At 46.4% G+C, this 21000-nt stretch overlaps 2 protein-coding genes across 3 annotated transcripts in view; one reads left to right on the plus strand and one right to left on the minus strand.

Annotated features, from left to right (window-relative positions):
- Window positions 1–909: 909 nt before the first annotated feature.
- On the plus strand, window positions 910–1542 carry LOC119386570 (heat shock protein Hsp-16.1/Hsp-16.11). Its single transcript, XM_037653857.2, has one exon. The coding sequence runs from the start codon at window positions 940–942 to the stop codon at window positions 1477–1479; it is 540 nt and encodes a 179-aa protein (XP_037509785.1). The 5' UTR covers window positions 910–939; the 3' UTR covers window positions 1480–1542.
- Window positions 1543–3046: 1504 nt separating this feature from the next.
- LOC119386566 (GTPase-activating protein skywalker) overlaps window positions 3047–21000 on the minus strand; it is a 41635-nt gene continuing 23681 nt past the window's right edge. For both annotated transcript variants that reach the window (XM_037653851.2, XM_049413174.1), the window contains 4 exons: window positions 14971–15092; window positions 14341–14580; window positions 7581–7936; window positions 3047–3873 (listed from right to left, as the gene is read on the minus strand). In XM_037653851.2, coding sequence (XP_037509779.1) covers window positions 3738–3873; window positions 7581–7936; window positions 14341–14580; window positions 14971–15092 — 854 coding nt within the window. In that variant the 3' untranslated portion in view covers window positions 3047–3737. The remainder of the gene's footprint in view (window positions 3874–7580; window positions 7937–14340; window positions 14581–14970; window positions 15093–21000) is intronic.

Below are 21000 nucleotides of genomic sequence, written 5' to 3' on the forward strand. Positions count from 1 at the left end.
TTTTTGGGGGGGGGGGGAGGGGCTTTACGTATCTTTATGGGTGGGTTTGTATGCAAAATTGAAAAGCTTATAGAGGGGAAAGGTTTACCCCCCCCCCCCCCCTCATGGCTACGCCAATGCTGTAACAGCGCCAAAATACGGACGAGAACACCAAAGAGAAGAAAAAAACACAAACAGCTAGGCGCTGCCAGTTGCGAATGAGGGGTTAAACACGTTTAGTCTACTTGCATGCATGCTGTCGGCAACTACTGAATATACATTGTAGTATAAACTGCGTAGTCTTTCCCTTGTGCAAAATGGAATATCAAGGGTTAAATAACCACCAATATATGCCAGCTAACATGGGATGTTGTACGTAATTGATAAATATCTCAGTGTGAAACCAAGGAAAGCATCTGAAGGTACATACATGCTTCCTCAGGTGCATGATCGTTATGATGCGTGTGTGTAAAGTCTGAGTGAAGACAGCTCTCTTATTGTCTCGTGCTGCGCACGTATGTGCAGTAAACACAAAACAAATCTTTCACCGTTACTTCGTCTGGGCAGGCACTCGATGGCTCGTGAAAACACCCAACACATCGCGCAGCGAGTTCGATTTACACTATGCGCGCGACAAGTGGCAAAAACAAATGAGTACGCCATACCACTGCCGCATAGCTGCCAAGATTCGGCATATGCAAGACAGAACAGCTCTGTCATCATTCTGCGAGAAGGTTCTAGAAGAAACTCGAATTTTCGCGCCTCGTTTTGTATTCGTCATTGGTGACGTCAACGCTAGTAGCCAATAGTACATTTGTTGTGGAGCGCTCTCATTCGCCAACAACGATGACGTAACAACTAATCACGTGATAACAACAAAGTATAAATGCTTCACCGGAGCGAGCGGTAAGCGAGCGCTCCCGAGTGCACCCATATTGTTGTGCGCGATCGCGGCTCGCCATGGCTTCGATGTTCGCGAGGTTCTCTCTGACGCCGTGCCGGCGTGCCGCGATGGTCTGTTCGCGACGGAACCTGTGGAGACGCTACCCAGTCACCATCGGGGACGTGTTCGGCGAGATGGACCGGCAGCTGCGGCACTTCGAGCACGAGATGTCGCGCACTTTCCGCGACCTCGACCGATCGGGCGCCTTCGGACCGGCCTTTCGCTGGCTGCGTTCGCGCGACGTGCCCGTCGAGTCTGGCTCGGGCGACAAGTTCCAGGTGCAGCTGGATGTGAGCAAGTTCAGACCGGAGGACGTCAAGGTGTCCCTGTCGGGCAACCAGCTCACCGTGCGCGCCCGCTCCGAAGTCAAGGAGGGCAACTCGACCTATGTGCGCGAGTTCTCGCACACCGTGACCCTGCCCGAAGACGTAGACCCGGACACGGTGCGCTCCCTGTTGCTCGCCGACGGATCGCTGTGCATCGAGGCTCCCCGCGCGCTGCCCGAACCCAAGGAAGTGCCCATCGAGAAGTCTTCAACCGAGCAGCCTCCCAAGTGAAACTGTCTAGCGAGTGTGTGTACCTATAGTGTGTAAATAAATATGCGTATGTTTACCCCTTAACGATTTGTTTTTCTTACGGGCTGTCTGCGAAACCCCGATTCGTGGCAGCTATTACAGCAACGAATTGGCTAATTTCTCGTCCGTAATCCAGCGGGTAAAGCCGTCTGTAGCATTAGCTTGGCCTTCATGAGCATCTCGCACTTAATTACGTGCCAGATACTTCGTTCACGTGCTACTTGCAGGCAGGGGCGGATCCAGCTGCCGACTTTGGGGGGTGCGGTTCCTAGAACGGTAGAGGGCGGGGACAAGGTTCTCCTTTCTCCTTTTGGTAGTGGTAGCCGAAGCAACCCGACAAAGAAGGTGGGCGACAGGCACTAAAGGAAGGGGGGCAAGGGCTGACAGGCTTGGGGGGGGGGGGTGTCGATCGCCCCCTACCGCGCCCCTCTGCCATGCGCCCCTCTGCCATGGATCTGCCACTGCTTGCAGGTTCCCAGGCATACGTGACTACCCCAAACCTCCCGGGGTGCTGGCAGGTTTTTGCAGCGCGCGAACATAGGAAAAAAAGGACAGAGTAGACAGCAAGAGCGCTGATACTCTGTCGCTCTTTCTGTCTAATGTTCTTTTTTTCCTATGTTCGCGCGCTGCAAAAACCTGCCAGTACTATTACCAACCAACTAACCCAAGCCTCAACACTTATAAGCTCCGAGGTTGAACAAGTGGGCCGAAGAACTTTCTTCTGGGCGAGCCAGTGCTTGCGTTTGCTAAACATGTAATTCTGCTCCTCTGTCTCGTCTCTGTCCTTTCTTCATATATCAAGCATTGCGCCAAGAATAACATGTTAGGGGAAGAATACAGGTGCAGGCGCAGTGGAGAGATAAACTTCTGGGTGTAGGGGAGACACTGGAGTTTGGAAGGAAGCACAAGAGACATTAGTCATAGCCGATATGCATTTCAGATATGTTGGTCATGCATTTAACTAATAAATATCTTGAAAGTACATCGCTATTTGCTAGAATACGAGCATAAAAACACATGCAACTTTCATTTTTCTTCGATTAGCCTTGCATGCTATGGTGATTCTCAACACACCTAAAGTCAATAGCAGGAAGAAGACTGCCGGGCTCTCATCAGGGTTGAGTCTTCATCCTATACCCGCCATCAAACAGACTGGGAAAGAGGTCACGGCAGCACGGGGATTGCATTGTAATCAGGGTATGGATGCCCAAGAAAACTACTCTGAAGAATTTAAATATGTGCCGATCACATCAATAAATTCTCTTTACCAGACAATCTCGTATTACTTTACGGAAGGACACTAAATATATTTCGACAAGGTCCGAGACAAGCACATGGTGAACTTTTCATAGAACTTTAGAATATCGTGCATTAGAGAAATTTCACAGAAAAAAGGCAGCTGAAAAGAAATGTTCTTGCACAATCTCCACCTTTGTGTCCTCGTACAGTAATGACAGGCGATTCTTTGATTACCTTAAATGAAAAAATGATGCAATAATGAGCTTTTGTTGCATGGTTGGCAATATATGCAGGCACTGCACGAGTGAGCTCCTCGTTACGCAAAACATTTATTGTTGTATACATTTTTCGATATCCAGCATCACGTCAAGCACAACGTAGTAGACGTCAAGCATCATAAAACATGGCACAGTATATACACACACATCAAACTACGATTTTGTGACTCCTTATTTCGAAAAAGGCACAGTCTATTGTTGTAAGCAGGTGGAACAAACAACAGGTTTGTAGACTTGAGGGTTGTGTAGAGCACAAGCACCGTATATAAATCATGCATAGGATTAGACTGGGGACTACACAACAAGTTTACGCCGAAACACACAATAGATTGTGCAGTCAGAACCCATTCTTGGAATGTGCACCTTTTCTTAATATACACCTAAGCAAAATGAGAATGCACTAATATATCCGAGCAAAATGCACACTACGTAGCATAAATAGGGACACATGAGAATATGACTCAGGAAGGCGATCACAGGCAGCGTCCAAGAGCCTGCAATTGACTCGGGGTGGACTAAAGACGTTAATGAGACGTGCCTCCAAAACAAAGAGACCTCTTGAGCTACTAATGTTTTGATGCTAGAATAGCATGTTGTGGCCACTCACGATCAGGTCACACAGTGAAGAAACGTTCATAAAAATGACTGAAATGGCAACAAGAGTGATAAAATGCCACGGGTCGTTAACAAAGGATGCTAAGAATGAAAGGTCTAAAGCAGGAATCAGGCGAAGCCGATGACCTCCAAAATGCGCACGACAAAGTCATTACTGCTGGCCAGTGGGCTGTTGTTGAAAGTGTCGCAACGCTCGGTGCGACCATTCTCCAAGGACTCGTCTATGTACAGCCCCATTCCGCTCCTGCACAAATATGAGTGAACGCATGCATGTTATTCGTGCATGCCACATTTTCAACAATTAAAGCGACTGTCTGCAAAAGGTTTCCATATAGGCACATTTCGTGGTGCAATAGTCCTCACACTACAGAAGTGACTGGAAAGCTGCAGAGGCAAAGTGTGTGCAAACCCTACATGTCATTTGCAGCGAATGAGATCAACGCCCTTTTCCTTGTGCCTGCATGGGCAAAGCAAGGAATGAGACTCACAGATAATGACATTCGGCCAATTGATGCACTTTCGCAATTCGAGTAGGAGTGACTTGTACAGTCTCGACTTGGTAAATATTTGCACAGTTGATAGTCTGCAAGACAGATGCCCTTCCCAATTTACCACTCAATACGATCAACCCAGGCCGGTAGCCAGGCATTTTTTCCGAAGGGCGGGGGGGGGGGGACACTTGTTGAAAACCTTGATTATTTGAGAAAAATACCTATTTTACCTATTTGAGAAAAACACCTACCTTCATGAAAATTTCGGGGGAGGGGGGGGGGGGGCTAGGCCCCCACCCTGGCTACGGGTCAGGTCTAACCTTTTACAGGTGCAAATTTTCAAATTTCATTCCAGCACCTAACCCTCCGCTGCATTTTCCATACCTTGGTGTCCATACCATTGTTCTATCTGGCCACCAGCTGTCTGTTGTATGCATTACAAGACCCACCTTAGTCAATTTCTATTGCTTAATTAAATCAACTAGAATATCGGTTACCAACTTCTTCCTGCATGGGAGCTATGCTGAGTCACATCAGTTCTTACTGCACTGCGAGAGAAGTTATTGGAAGGAGGACAACATAATGTGGGCACCACCCACTCCCGCTAAAAAGATTCTTTTTTCTTTCATTCATTCATTCATTTATTTTCTCAAAGATACCTCGTTGAGACATTACGTGAGGGAGTAGGTAATCAAAGCCTAACAATATAAGTTGCAATGGGATGGTTTTGATAAGCCGTTTAAATGTTAACGGGTCTATGACAACGGCAGCTTTGGTGGGTAGGCCATTCCAGTCTCATGCTGTGCGCAGGAAAAAGGACTGCTGAACGGTATGGGCTAGTGGGAGATACTTATACTGCAGCAGAGCAACTAGTTCAGCCATCACGTGACGATTCAGAAAGTTTCAGAGGCCCAAAAGAAAAGCCAGAAAACTGCGAGAGTTAATCGTTCACTTTTAGAGTAAGAAACGTTTCACGATTGCCATTCATTATATCAAACCCGCGATGGTATCCTTGCAACACAAAAGTAAATGGATAATTTTACAAGTTCAGCAAAATGAAAAGATTGAGCGGATGTTTTATGACACTGTGATGTGTAACAAACTTTTACAGGTCACAAAACATGTGCTAAAACACCCTTTGCTGCGAAACAACATGTATGCGTCCGGAGGTGCATGCCACTTGAACAAAGAAATGACCGTTTGCACATTTATAACGATCCCGTAGTGATTACATTCGTTATTCAACTAAGAACTCCAAAGTACTATGCAGTAATTTGTGAGAAAAGGGAACTGCGACTGCTAGATGGAACACACAGAAAACGACGGCACTAGCCATAGTGCCTGTTCGGCGGCACGACGTCTCGAACCGGAAGTCGATGCAGTGGTGAGATTTTGCACGCGTTCTTAAAACGGACGGAGGCGTTCCGTTCTATCCAGCTGCACGCGAATGGTCAATGTGAACCACGATAGACGTCAGGGCCTTACATTGACCAATTGCGTGTGGCTGGACAGAACGGACCGCCTCCATCCGTTCTAAGAACGCGTACAAAATCGCACCACTGACGGGCGCCGTAGCTCACAATCCTATCCTTTGTGAGAGCCACGATTTTGCTATCCACCTATTTAGCCTTGTGGAAGAACAATATTTGGCAGATAGAAACGGGCATTTTTATCTTGTTATATAGTTGCCTGAGTGATACATTAAACCGCCGGCCTTTTGTTAGTGGCACGAGCACAGAGTAAAACTATTGCTTCTTTTCTAAGCATATGCAAATGAGCAGTTACTTCCGGTTTTCTGAAAGTCTTTTAGAAAATAGACATCGATAGTTCTGGTTTAACTGAAAGGGGCCCTGCAATACTCTTCGAAGTAGCCGTGGAATGGCTTCACTAAAGGAGCTTATTTCCTCACGAATCGACCACCGCAAAAATTTTTAGAATCCCTCCAGTACGAGCGGAGTTACAAAGATTTGTCGCATGCTGTAATTGCTTCCTCTCTTCTCTCGTCCTGACAAAAGAGCTGGAAGCCAAGCAGGGAGGGGTGACACGGGGGAGAAGGTAGGTTACACGCACCTCATGACCTTGAGCACTTTTTCTTTCTTCTTCTTCGAGTGCGCAACATATTTTGAGTGCGATCGCGTGCGCACGGGCAAGTGACGGCCTCCCGCGGCGGCCGCAGTAACTACCGAGCGCGACATGTTCAAATCAGCCAACTTGCGTCAGTGATGCAGTGATTTTGAGTCAATAGCACCATTTGTCGAGAGAAGAGGAAGTGATTTTTAGCTGACTCGCGTGTTCTCGGGAGCCTCGACTACCGATCGGCAGCATTTTCTGACCATGTTGAAAAAGTGTTGCAGGGCCCCTTTAACAGTTATGCTGGGTACGTATGATACCGGAGTATAACTTTACTTAAGATAAGGGCATATGATCTGTCAAATATTTAATTAAAATGAATTGGTTGAATTCACTGAAAGATTGTGAGGAGCTGGGATCGTTGTGGCACCTGGCGGAGCAGATCTCAACCATGCACTTTTTTCTACGCAGCCTCTGAGATCCGCTTTGATAGCGTGTGAAACACAATGCTAACCCAAATAATACGGCAGGGCACATGAACACCGATGTACGAGAGCCACTACAAGACACCTGACAAGGGTTACCACCACAATTTTACAGTTAAAGCTGACACGAGATCGCAGCAAGAGTGCCATAGTTGTCCGCCGCCAGTGTCCGTAACCGCTATCGTGCGAAATGAGAAAAAAATATCCAGGATCGAATCAGATTTGAACCCCAGCCCTCTGCGTGGCAGTAGAGTATTCTACCACAAAGCCACGCTGGTACTTGAAACTCATTTGCAAAAAGACCCTATACAGGCGTCACGTCAGGCAGGGAATCGTGTTAACATATGCAATCTTGCGTGGCAGAAGAGTAAAGTAACAACCGGGCGTCACACAATGCTAATTATGCAAACAGTATGTGGTTTTAAGCTTCCCACCCACTACAAAGAGCTCAGCCATAATTCTTCTTCATCATCAATCACATGCAGCATCAGCAAAGGGCATATAATGCCTTACAGACGTGTAGCGTGCACCTCGCTTCTCCACAGAAAGACGAAGAATGGCATAGTGGGTGCTTCCCTACCTCACAAAAATTATGATCAGTGGCGCAGTGGATACCTTGCATGTGTACTTGTATTAGTTGCCCCGAGAGAGTTTAGAACAGGCTCTAGAAAGGCTGCTCTTGCAGCTTTCACTGTGACTGTGCTGCGCGTGCCTCACAGGCCTGGCATTCTTTTTCTTTCCATTATTGTAATGGTCTATAAACATAATAAGGCGAAAAATCACTGTTTTGAAAAGTAACCGGTACGAGTCAACAAAATTTAGTGAGAGGTTAACAGCGTTTTGGGGAAACCAGTGGCTGAGTTATGCGATGCCTGGCCAAGTTTCACAGTCGTGTAGGTGCGTACCCTCCTCCAATCTGGATCATGTGCTGGTTGGCCGAAATGAACAGATGGGATGAGTGAGGCACATCCCGACTGGAGCCCACGCCAACCCAGGCGAATCGCTGTGGCTCGGGTACGAATGTGAAGAGGAAGGTCTCGCCGGTGCCAAAGTAAGTCTTGGTGCGCTCCTGCCACCGAGTTGAGCAGTAGGCACCAAAGCGCTCGTCACGCGTCGTCAGCACTGCCAGCAGCGTGGGCTCCCACGTGTCCGTGTGGAAGAAGAAGTTTGTCAGACTGCTGCCGTGCTCGTTGGTCGAGTAAATCACCTCTGGCTGCAGCATGGTGATGCGTGCAGGCAGCCAGCTCCACACGAGGGCCATCTGCAGTTACGGCAAGGGCACTAGGTGGGCAGAGGCAAAGTTTTTCAGGGCCCTCCCCTCTCCCCGTTTTCACCTATGCACATTTTCTCACTATACAATCGGCTTACTATCTCACTTAGTGGTGACTCAACATGTATCTATTGCAGTGGTCATGCCTCCCCTTCTTGTAAAGCTGGAGCAAATGATGCCTTGATAACTGCATTCCCAGAAATCATATATGTCATGCTTACCTTGTAACTAATGCTTCAACGCAATGCACATCTTGTACGTTTAGGTAAAACCAGCACAGGACATTATTTCATGGGAACAACCTCATTAATGGATGCTCTCTGAATGTACGTCTCGCCTCCTTGTTTATATTGGAGCAGCATTTTCTGTTTGTACACTAATAAGTAAAAAATGCATACTCAGGGTTCATACAGGTTTGAAAGGAGAAAATTCAAGGACATTCAAAGAATTTCAAGGGCATGTCACACGTTTTTCGAGGACTCAAAGAACATTGTGGCATAACAGTGCAGAAAACGGGACAATGAACACACAGGACACCTGCCCTGTGTGTTCGTTGTCCCGTTTTCTGCACTGTTATGTCACAATCTTCATGAGCCAACTAGCCCACCTAAGAACACTTGTGACTAAAAAACAACACCCATATGAGGATTTTTTAGTATAATAATGTTTCAAATTCTGACCAAATTTATCACATTTATACATCTACACTTGAAACTTGATGTAATAAAATCATCCCTACGCTCAAATTACTTGTTTTCACTAGAGCTGTGCGAATAGCAAAATTTTGGGTGCGAAGCGAATTCGAATAATAAAGATTGAGTGCAAATCGAATAGAATAATTTCTAATAATTTTCGAATATTTCTCAAACATTTTTCGAATAATTCGAAGTGAAATTACAGAAAAAGTTGCAAAGAATCCCTAAGTATGTTCTCATGAGATAGCAACATGAAAGTGTTTCTTTTTGCTAGGTTGATGAAGCGCTGGCGGGGTGGTGTTTCATAGCTGTCTTATCAAGAATGAGGCAATGTAGAGGCCGAATCGTATTTATGTACATGATTTGGTGCAACCAAAGTGTTGCCGACAACACTTTACACATGATAGGCAAAGATGACATTTCCTCAGCCTCTCCTTCTCTTTCAACTTCTGTGGAAGGCCAACTGATGTGGCGGACAAGGGTGTGCTCCCTTTAAGTCCGGAGTTCCAAATCTGCCTCGTAGATGTCGATACATAAGAACATCTGAAATTTTGGATGCTAAAAAGCTTTGGCGTCCGATTTTTCGGACTTCCTGCCCAAATTTCAGGTCCAAAACAGCATTAATTGAGCCCCCAACTCTGCCACATCTTTCATCTCCATATTTGGAACCAGCGTTTTCTTGCCATTTGCGACCGTAGCGGAGCTTGAAAGGCAGCTTTGCCGCAATACGGGGGTGTGAGGAGGTGAAGCATATTGAAAATCTAGGGACCACTTCCAATCAGACGTTGACTGTCTCTTGCCTAAGTTCGACCGTAACGGAGCTTGCAAGGCAGCCTTGCCGCAATACGAGAGTGTAATGAGGTGAAGCATATTGAAAATCTGAAGGGGTCACTTTCAACTGGATGTTGACTGCATTTGTCTTTGGGAAGTTCGAATAGTTCGAATAGTAAAATTTCAGTGCGAATCGAATTGAATAGCAAACACTACTCGAAAAATATTCAAAATTTCGAATATTTGTACACCCCTAGTTTTCAGTCCTTCGAAACTTAAAATTGTAACATAGAGACACTCTAAATCTACCCTAGAATTGTTTTTGCCGCTAACACACGCATGCTCGTGAAAAGTCTGTTCAGGTGTACCGAACATTGAGCCTCACGTACGTGGTCCGGGCAATGCAGGCTAGGTAGACAAGGTCACATGAAATGTGCCATGCAACCGAAATGCAAAGACGGGGAGAATGAATGCAGTGATCATGGAAGCAGGGCGAGCAAGAAAGTTGTGATCAGTGTCATCTGTCGCATAAATCATGAAATGACTAAAGCACACAGTAGGGTTCCTGTGGGAGCATTGACAGGAACAATAAACCACCGTTACCCGAAGTACCATCTGGTACATAACAGCGTGACTATTGAATCCACTGTTGCGTGCATGTGGGTGGCGTGTAGCCTTGTAAAAAAAATTCGGCAGATCTCATACCTTCTGAAAATTGGTTTCATGCAAAGCAGGCGGCGAGTAGCTAGCTGTCTATGCTGCATTTTTTGGCTTTGAGCCAAGCATTACGAGGTGGATCGACGTGTTTCTTTAAGTGTAGTAGCTTTATGCACATCGTGGGCTTAACAGGCCCGCCGACTACACTGGTGTTTAAAGGGTTACTTATGGTCTGACATAACGTCAGCACTCACGTTAGAGCACAGACATCAGTATTATAAAAACGAAGTGCACTTTATGTTGCGATGATGTGAATACCATATGTAACATTCGTTAGCGTATTCCTCCGGGGTCGAGCAACGCTTGATAATAGGTTCCTGAATCATAGGTGTACAAATGTAATGTTTATTAGACTGCTATAAAAGCGGAGCCAACCCTGGAACAAAAGTTGACGTTAGCCCGACATGACGCCTGTATCATAGGACTACATATATGTAATGTTTATTGCCTTGTTATAAAATTAGATAGCCAGCACTGCAACCACAATTGACGTTGCACCGACATAACGCCTGCAAAGGGTCTTTTTCCAAAGCAGTTTAAAGACCTGGCATTGCTCTGCGGTAGAATAGCTAACTGCCACGCTGAACGCTTGGGTTCGATTTCTGCTGGGATCCCAATTTTTATTCTTTGCATTCGTTGGGTCAACAGTGCCGATGTTTGTTTTTCTTTATGCTCTCGCATTTATATTACCAAAGTCTGTTCTCGTCGTTCCTTGGCATATTTATACAATCAGTCAGTCACCTGTGGTGCATACCTGCATACTGTGGCCCGTGGTATGTGGGTATGTGCCACAAGTGTCTGGAGAAAGGGGTTTGAGGACGAAAATTCTGTCATTTACATGTTATTCATGTCATGACCAGACAGTCATGTTCGTCAAATCCTCATACCCTCCCATGCCAATTTTGGTCTACACCAAGTTAAGGAGACAACTACGGGAGCACCCAGACGTAGATGGCTAGATAGATAGACAGATATGTAGATAGAAACGCTAAAAGTGCCTTTGGTTCACTAAGAAATGCTTCGCATTTAATAAAACCAGGCTCATGACTACGGCTGACAGATGTTTTAACGCAACAGCGTTAGTGCCCGCGCTTGAAGAAAAAAGCCACCTGTGTAAAAAACATTAAAAATTATTTCCAGAAATAACTTCGTTAAATCAGTTTTGATTCCAAGTTAGTTTCGTTATTTCGGGTTGACAACGATGTTGAACCTTGCGAGTACCTGCCGGGGAATGCAAATTTCCTCTTAGAAATTTTAGGAACTACGTAAAATCGGGTTTTCTTATATTGAGTTTTAACTGTATTATTATACTGTAGAAAAGTCTAGCTTTGATGCCATCTAAAGTAGTTATGAACACACTACAAATGTTCAGGACAGGTGCTGAGACATCTCTAGTATTAGCAAGGCTAATAGTACAGATGTAGAGGCTAGTATTAGCAAGGCTGCTAATACTAGCCTTGCTTAGCAAGCATCGTTGCAGTGTACTAACCACATGCACCGCTCGCTTGACAGGGAGAAAAGCAGCATAAATGCAGGAGACCAGAATGAAGTCATAAGGAGATAAGCAGAGAGAGAGAAAGCAAGACAAGATGCACTGATGGGTAAGGAGTGAAATGAATGACAGGACAAGGCACGAACAAACAGAATACATGCAAACTCGCACAGTGCATTGTTTCTGATATGGAAAGCTTGCGGCATCGACGTTAATCTACAACCAAAAGCAGGTCGCACTATGGACTTTAGACTGCACTGGTCCCGAAATCCAAGGGTTTTCAAGGACAGAATACAATTCCAGGACTTTCAAAAGCTTTGAAAATGTACTTTTCAAATTCAGGGGTTTTCAAGGACCTGTACGAACCCTGCATGATACTGTTGTACTGCTCCAAGTGATCCCAAATGTGAGTTTGTCTGCTTCAAAGCTTCTCCAAAACAATTTTTCAGCTCCAAACCTGCTCCGAAACACAATTCCTTCTGCTCCAAATCTGCTCAAAAACTAGAGCTGTGCGAATCAAAATTTCGAGTGTGAAGCAAATTCGAATATTAAAATGTGAGTGTGAAACAAATAGAATATGTTTCGAATAGCTGTTGAATATTCGTCATATATCTTTTTAATACTTCGAAGCGAAATTTAAGAAAAAAAGTTGCAAAGGATCCCTAAGGATATTCGTATGAGACAGCAACATGAAAGCGTTTCTTTTGGCTAGGTTGGTGAAGCGCTAGATGGGTGGTGTTCCCTAGTTGTCTAATCAAGAATGAGGCAATGCAAGGGCGAAATGTAATTATTTACATGATAATTGATGCAACCAATGTGGTGTCGAAAACACTTTACATGCCAAAGAAAAAGACGCCAATTCCTCAACCTCTCCTCTCCCTTCAACTTCTGTGGAGGCCCAACTGATGCGGCGGACAAGGGCACGCTCCCTTCGAGTCCAGAGTTCCTAATCTGCTCCGTAGACGTCAATGTATAAGAACATCTGAAATTTCGGACGTGGAAACTCTACAGCGTCCAGTTTTTTGGACTTTCTGCCGAAATTTGAGGTCCAAAAGAGCATTAATTAAAGCCCCCACCTCTGCTGCGTCTATGATCTCCAAGTTCGAACCAGCGCTTTTGTGATTCGATTCGTTTGCGGCCGTGGCAGAGTCTGTAAGGCAGCTTTGCCGCAATGCCAAAGTGTAATGGGGTGAAGTGTGTCGAAAATCTAAAGGGGCCACTGCCATGGCACAGTGCGGCTGGTGCGGCGACGTCTTTAGGGACTATACACGCGCTATCCGCACACCCGCTCCGCACGTGGCGGGACACCTGCCGCCCGCAAACGGAGGAGGAAAAACCGGAACGACGCCAATCGTCGCACACGGGGTACCGGTTTTTCCTCCTCCATTTGCGGGAGGCAGGTGATCCACCACGTGCGGAGCGGGTGTGCGGATAGCGCGTGTATAGTCCCTTGCAGATAAGCACCGGAAATGCATGGAGGCATGATGGCGGCAGGCGGCAAACGCGCCAGTGCGGCATAATCGCCGACAACCCTTCTGATAAGCATCTTCAGCTAACTGCTCAGTAGTGCATGTGGTCTAGCGCAGAGGTATGCGTATAACCCTAAAGTTACTGCATATGCTACCTTTACTAAAAAGTAGCATATACACTAACATTATATAACCCGAATGCGCTGCGCCGCCGTTCGTGCTGCTGCTTTGTGCGAGACCGCTAAGTGCACCGCATAGACGCGTTGCTTTCCTTTGTGCGGTCAGGAACGGAGCGGGCATCACGAACAGTTTCCTGACAAATGCGTGCGTACGGTATAGCAAGTGCCCCGGCAGTGACGGTGTCAGCTTAGTTGGCGATGTGCTGCTCACAACTAGGAATGATCAGCTTCACGCAGCAGCAAATATTGTGTATAGGTGGAGATTCGGCGATGTGTGTGTGCATATCGTTAACGTGCGCACACGCATTGTGGAAAGTCGAACAAGTCGTCCGCTTTTCCCCCACAGTCTGTGTTCCACGTCATCGTTTCCAAACGCTCCATGCGAGAGAGCCATAATCTATTCCGCGCTTTGCTGGTATCAGCGGCGCTCATCACAAGACGCAAATTTGCAATTGGCGGTTAGCACAAAGTTAAGCGAAGTTCGCGGCAGGTACCGAATGTATTCACAAGAGTCTGGGCGCACACCAAAATGCCTGAGAAGTGTACTGGGAGGCATTAAAGCTATTTTGGACGTGGCTGTGGCGATTTTACCGCTTGAGCGGAATACAGAAGTATGAACTCGTTTTTTTCGGAGTGGCCGATTTTTCGGACGACTTCGTGGTCCCTAGAAAGTCCGAAAAATCGGATGTTGACTGTATTCCGGAAGTTCGAATAGTTCGAATCGCATAGCAAACACTATTCGAAAATATTCGAAAGTTCGAATATTCATACACCCCTATCAAAAAGAACTTTTGCCTGCTCCAAAACTTGCTACAAATCCTTAACTGGTTGGACCACCACTGCAAAATGCTCAATTTAGCCAAGGTTTTGTTTTAGAGTAGCTTCATTGGCACAGCCGCATCTATGTTTTTGGCCAATTTTCACTTAACAGCAGCCAACACAAGCGCACTTGCAAACACTTATATGTAATCATTCTTATGATGGCACAGTGCCCCTTTGGAAACTCGCATAGACGGTCCCTCGAGGTATTATTGTGAGACCTCCTATGGAAAAGAGGAGGCATGCTTGTTACCTGCTCAGAGCTGAGCACTTCCGATCGGAAATTGGCCAGAGGGATGATGCCGACAGACATGGCCCGCATGGCTTTGTTCGTGCTCCCCTTGACGGACAGGCAGGCAGAAGACACATCCAGGTGGTAGCAGGAGCCTGGGGGGCCACTCTCCGACGCTGCCCGCAGACGTCCACTTGAGCAGCTTCGGATGTACATCTCGGACTTGAGCAGCTGCTGATTCAGCAACTTTGCACTGAAGCCCTGCACAGTTCCTCAAGTGATGTTCAAGTCATGTGTGTGGACGGCAGGCTCTTTGCAGAAGAACGTTGCGAAGTGGCCAAGTGTCACACGCATTCCCATTGCAAAGAGCAACGACCGAGTAGGGCATTGTTGGGACGAGCTACAATATGAACATGACACGTCCACTACTCTCAGTGTGAAGATGGCTGATGCTTACTTCTAGAGAGTGACAAAGCTGTGAAAGATAAAAAAGCGCAAGACACAAGTTTTTATTTGTGCTATTGCAAGTTGACCCTTTACACAAGTGCTTCATTCACATAATCTTGTGCCTTCCATTTAATAACACCAATTTTGTACCCTCAATTAAATCCCGTCTTCATGCAATATCCACCCATGCAAATACACACGCACCTGAATGTTGTAGGCAGTTTTGAGGAACCGGTCAACGTTGTAGGGTATTTGCTTGCAGAACACTATGATCCTGTCGAGGAAGTTGCCCGTGTCGGATGTGGAGTCTCCAGATGGGTCTTCCACTGCACAAACCACACCCAAACATGGAGTTCAGGAGAGAACTTATGCACAACGAATGGTGCGAGCACCTCAACCACTTGACTTACCCAGACAAGCGACACCTCAGCAGACATTGAACCTGAACTGGTTCAGTTTGGGTTCAGGTTCACTGCACTTTGATTTCATACCGGTGCAGTTATAGTTTAGAGAAATGAAAATTTATACACGGAATAGGTTCAAGAACTGATTCAGCACAGAAAACTTTACCTTTCCCTATGGCAACACATTGCACACTGTCATAGACTTGTATACATTATAGGGGCTCTTATTCATTCGAACGCACAACTCCACTCGTCTGGACCTCTCCCTTCTACGAAACTCCTGTCCCTTCTTCGAATCACATAGAATTGTGAGCACGGCAGGATTCAGGCTAGTGGGAACGGAGACTAGTGCTTTGAGTGACCGAGTTTATTCACATCAGTACACCACCACACACAACAATAAATATGTACAAATCTGAAGCAGCGGAGAATTTTGCATGGGCAACAAGAAAACAAAACAAAACAAAAACCCTGTGTAGCGATGGGTGTAGTTCGAAATCCTGCGCTAAATGCAGCTCCACTACTTTGAAATCCGAGAAAGTGCGCAGCACGGGAATCCAGCGATTTCCATTCGTAGAGTTCCCACTGCTCCCTTTACCAAACCGTCGATGACGTTGATGTTTGAGGTAAGCATGCACGGTTTCCTCGGTGCGAGTAGAATCTTGTCAGGGAGATTCGCAAACTGTGCGACATGTGCGCTACTTGCGACATGCGCACTACTTTTTGCTGTGCTTTATCGACATTCTGCTTCTATGGCAGACGAGATACGTGTCATCTGCAGCGAGTTCTGTGAGGTCGTTTCCCCTTCACATGTAGCAACGAAGCGTTGGAGAAGCGATGTTGAGAGGAGCAATCTGGTGCATGGCGAGATGGTGGCACCCTCTCTTGCACAGTGCGGGTGTCAGCCGCATGTTACTGAAGTGTTTTTAGCATATTGAAGTTAATTATCATGATTACTTCTTGGTTATTTCTGTTAATGATATTGTTTTAGACCTTATTCACTTATTTTTGTCCTGTCTTGAGCATTGCTAGCCTTGTTTGAGGCCTGTATTGAGCACTTGATTGTCAGTGTGATCCCGCCACAGGAGATCTACGGATGACAAGCTGAGCCCCTTAAGTGCTATGCACATAAAAATAGCAAGCACATGCTGAGAGAGTGATAATTGCTCAAACTCACTTTGTGTGACTTTCGCTGCAGGGTGTGATGGCAGCAGTGGAGCTCAAGGCTCAGTTGTCATGTGGTCAGTCACACCTCTCGAGTTGCAAGACAGACAGGCCCCCAAGGAAGTGATGTGCTTTCTCCAGGTCAGGGGAGGAGTCTCCCCAAGAAAATGGTAAGGAGGGAACGGGCTATTTCAATTAGTGTTGTTCGTGCCGGCACAGGAGAGCTGGCTTGGGTGCTCACAGGTCGTTGCCCTCTGGTATGGTAGAATGGTTCCCCTGTTTTTCCTGTAACAGCTCTCGTCTGGGTGGTGCCTTTGCTGCCCTAAGACTATTGGCACGCAAAGCAGCAAAGGTGCACCGACCCATCCTGGATGGCGGCTTGTTGCTCAGTAGGGGTGGTAGTTTGGGCTAGTTGGCGTTGCATTATCAACAAGGGTGAAGCGCTTAAAGCACGACGTGGACTAGGGTGGACAAATGACAGGCACTTACTTATAACTGAGGTTTATTGTGAAAAACAGGAAAAATACATACATGTACGGAATAGTGGCGCCAAAGGTCAAGGTCAACACGTGCAATGACTAACAGCGACATAACTTTTCAGAACCTGGAAAAGAGAGATTAACAGAGCAAGAGTAAGCAAGATTAGACACTGATGGTGAGATCACGGTGGCCACCGCATGTGCGGACCAGTCAAAAACATTAATTCTTTTGTGCTGAGGGTCACAGACGGCTTGCTCACACAAAAATCTCCTTCCAAGTCCATCTGCGCAGCTTCCACAATGACAGGGGGTCTGCTATGCTTCCACGGGCGAAGTTTGCAGTTCGGCCATGGGTGCCAGCTGCCTGATCGCGGGGCTCACAATGGTTGTGCGGCTTTATCATGATTCTGCGAATTCTTCACAGCCGCAGCCAGGCGAAGATGGTTCCTCCACCTTTAGTTTGGGATCATTACCAACCAGCATTGTAGCAGTTGCTTAGCTCTCAGGCTCAGCGTTGGGCATGGAAAGCTGAGCATTAATGTTGCTGTACTCACAATCAATGGGTGCTCATGCAAGTGCATCTGCCACAACATTGTTCTTTCCCGTCCAGTAGCAAGTGGTAATGTCGTATCGATGTAGAAGTGCCCATCACACCAGCCAGCCGCTGATCTTCCTGCTCAGTGTTAGTTATAGTTTCCTTGCCTAATGTTCGCTGCAGGGTTCAAAGGTGAGCTGTTACTGCCGCTCCGAATTGTTGCCCGTTGACAGCAGCCACCCAGGGAATGGCCGTAAGCCGGCCCCATATGCTGCCACGGTTCGTCTTGTCGAGTGTCAGTCATGCACACAAACAGACTTGACCTGTCACAACACTGGCCGCCCCCCGTCGGGCACAAAATGTAAGGGTTCTTATAGTTCTCAGTTAGCATGCACACAGAAGTCCGCACGTGCGAACCAGTCCCTTCTTTAGACTGCACTGCGCGCTTGCACTTCTGCAGCAGCCCTAACAGAGCTGTGAGCTCCTATTCCATGGTTCGCGTAGAGTCGCGACCACGGTGGTTTCATGCCAGTGGGAGTCCTTTAGATAAAGGTGCTTATTAACCCCTAGTTTGACACCGCTGCCAACTGCAGCCGATACACACAGGAACACCTCCATGCTAATGGGGGTTAAAACAACAACAGCAAGCATACATCGAGAGAGTGATAATTATTTCAGCTCATCTCACGTGGCTTTTGCTGCAGGGGGTGATGGCAGTGGCGGTGCTCACAGCTTGATTGAAATGCGTTGGGTCGCACCTCTCAAGGTGCTTTACAAAAAGGCTCCCAAGAAACCAACCCACATTCTGAGGCTGAGAGGAGGAAACTCCACCGAAAAGGGGAAGGAAGGTCTCTGCTACAGCACAGGGTGCGAAAGGAAGCGGAGTGGCAAAATGCCATCTCCGACACAACCCATCTCACTGCTGCGCGTGTAAACATCTCACGAGCCAATGCACACCACTTTGCAGATACTGGGATGCACATGCAACCCTACAACATGAAGCATGCACAAGATCTTTGCAGATGGAAGACGGCAATTAAGAGGGTAGCGAATTGGGCGAGTTGGAAAATGTCCATGATGGTTAGCGCAAACGCAACACGTGACGAAAGGAAGAAAAAACGCTTGTGTCATTGTTTTTTCTTCCTTTCGTCCGTGTTCCGTTTGCGCTAACCATCATGCGATAGTTGAGTGGTTTACCACATTCCACTAACTTACAGGAAAGTGTACATTGGGCAGACCGTACGCTGTAGAATGAGAAATTTTTGCTCACAGTGCAGGATAATAGTGTGGAAGGGGTTAAAGGGGCCCTGCAACACTTCTTCAGGTAATCATTGAATGGCTTCATTAAAGGAGCTTAGACTGCCACACTTTTCAGTGCTTTCCCTCTCTTTTCGTACTAGCGAGCGCACTGAAAGCTACGCAGGGAAGCGATGACAAGGGGGCAAGAAGCTACATCCATTCCTCAACACGCGTCAGACCTTGAGCACTTGCTTTTCTGGCAGTGAATGTGCAGCCACGTGGCGGCATCCCACGGTGGCCACTGTAATATGCAGCTCCCAATGCTCAAATCAGCCAATGGCTGCGAACTCTTGGCTTATGGCGCGGTCATTTGCGTTTATGGCATTATTTGTTGAGAGAAGAGGGAGCGATTTTGGGCTGACTGAAAATTAGAGTTGAACCTCTTTATGAGAGACACCGATGTAAAAGACACCAGTGTGCCTACACTGAAATGGGGGTTGGTCAGAAAATGAGAACATGGTACCCTTTATAAGAGACACCTCATATAAGGGGCAAAAACCGCTCCCCGGTGCGTGTCTCTTATCAAGGAGCTCAACTGTAATTGTAAATTACAGGCTGTATGCTGCACTATAATGTTTGACTCGCGTGTTCTCAGGAGCCTCGACTGCCGATCGGCAGTGTTTTCTGACCATGCTGAAATAGTGTTGCCGGGCCACTTTAAACAAGGCCTTTATGTTACAAAGTGAGTAAGTCACATCTAAGTCAAAGAAAGCATGGACTAAATTAACCGTGTCAACATTTCTACATTTCAGTATTTATGAAATACTGAAATGTAAAAGGAAAGAAGATGACTTTTAGGGCCTTGTTTTTCTTTGTTAGACATACTAAACAAACAATAATGCCATAACAGACAATGCCTGTTAGTTCTCATGAAATGTAGGAAAGATATAGACAAAAAACAGCTCATAATTTTCGACAGTAAAATCTTGCATGGAAAGTTACCTTTCTTTTTCTTCTTTCCTGGCAGCACAAAAGAAAGCGAGAGATGTACACACACTTGACAGACAGTCACCCATGCATAGCAAAATACACTGGCTTGATGCAATTCTTTCTTACTACAAAGCTGCGTTGATATAACAGCACAAACGTAGGCTGATAGTTGAATCAGCAGCTTGACTAGGGCCATCAATCTCGTGCACAGCAGTCGTGCACAGCAGTAGGACATGAACTTACACTAATATCCTGAGCAAGCCAAAATTACTGTTCCCACCAAGGAAAGACAGTGCATGTGGACTTCCTCAGAAGTCTTCTCGCTTTTGTTCGTGGCACAGCGCAGCATTACAATGACGGCTCACAAACACAATGGCAATGCGATCAGACTGTGGGAAGCATGGCGTGGAAGTACCTCCAATAATGAGCCAACACAACAACTCTAACAAACACAGATCTTGGAGGCCTTACTTTTGCTCGCAGGACCCTAAAAATCCTCATGGGTGTCTTGTGCTAAGTTCAGGGCGCACTTATTATGTGGGGGAAAAAAAAAATCAGTATTCATGACAGATTTCAGGAGCATGCACGCAGCGACCAGGCTGCTAAGCAGGATTACATGAAGGCCAGTGTTGCATGGATGAGGAAAGGGCCTGTACCCGGAATGGAAGGGAAACTTGAAGTGAGCAGTGAAATTGGAAGAGGCACTCACTCGTAATTTTACGGTATACACATTTTGAAAAGACCAAGAGCTTTAGAATTAGAAGGTGATTTCTAATAAGGGAATTATGTCACTTGTAGAGTACTAAATGCAGGATATTGAGCAAAAATAAAAGCGAAAATAAAGACTGTGCAACCAGTACAAAGAATACATCAGTTCAGAAGAAAATGTTTGTGAAATACTATAAGCTGTAATTATAAAAAGGCGGTACTTCAGCACATACCATAACCATTAGCAAGAATTGAGGAACTATTCATTTTGTATAACTTAAACAATACCTGGGGAAGTAACATTAATTAATTAAGAAAGCAAGTGAATACAGTAGAACCCCGCTGTTACGTTCCTCACTGCTGCGTTTTCCCGGCTGTTACGTCGTTTTCCGCCGGTCCCGGCATAGCTCCCATAGGATACAATGTATTGGGAACCCCGCTGTTACGTCGTAACTGTCGGACCGTTCCCGTGTGATACGTCGCGAAGTGCGCCCGGAGCCGACCGAGTGACTACCAAAGAGAGCGGCCATGGTGCATTTTCACGCAGCTTGGCCTCGTTTGACCGTAATATTAGCCGCATGAGAGGCGCAAGCAACAGAATCTTTCAATTGATGCAAACAAAAGCATGGCCTTCGAGATTGGCATTTACTATTGACAAAAGCATAGCCTCTGAGATTTGCATTGCACAAACATGGCGTGTATGACGTAATTGCTT

Source organism: Rhipicephalus sanguineus, chromosome 3 (assembly GCF_013339695.2).
Source record: "Rhipicephalus sanguineus isolate Rsan-2018 chromosome 3, BIME_Rsan_1.4, whole genome shotgun sequence".
NCBI lineage: Eukaryota > Metazoa > Arthropoda > Arachnida > Ixodida > Ixodidae > Rhipicephalus > Rhipicephalus sanguineus.

What these genes read in the sequence shown, in the direction of transcription:
- LOC119386570 (XM_037653857.2), top strand. Translation starts at nt 940, where the DNA reads ATGGCTTCGATGTTCGCGAGGTTCTCTCTGACGCCGTGCCGGCGTGCC.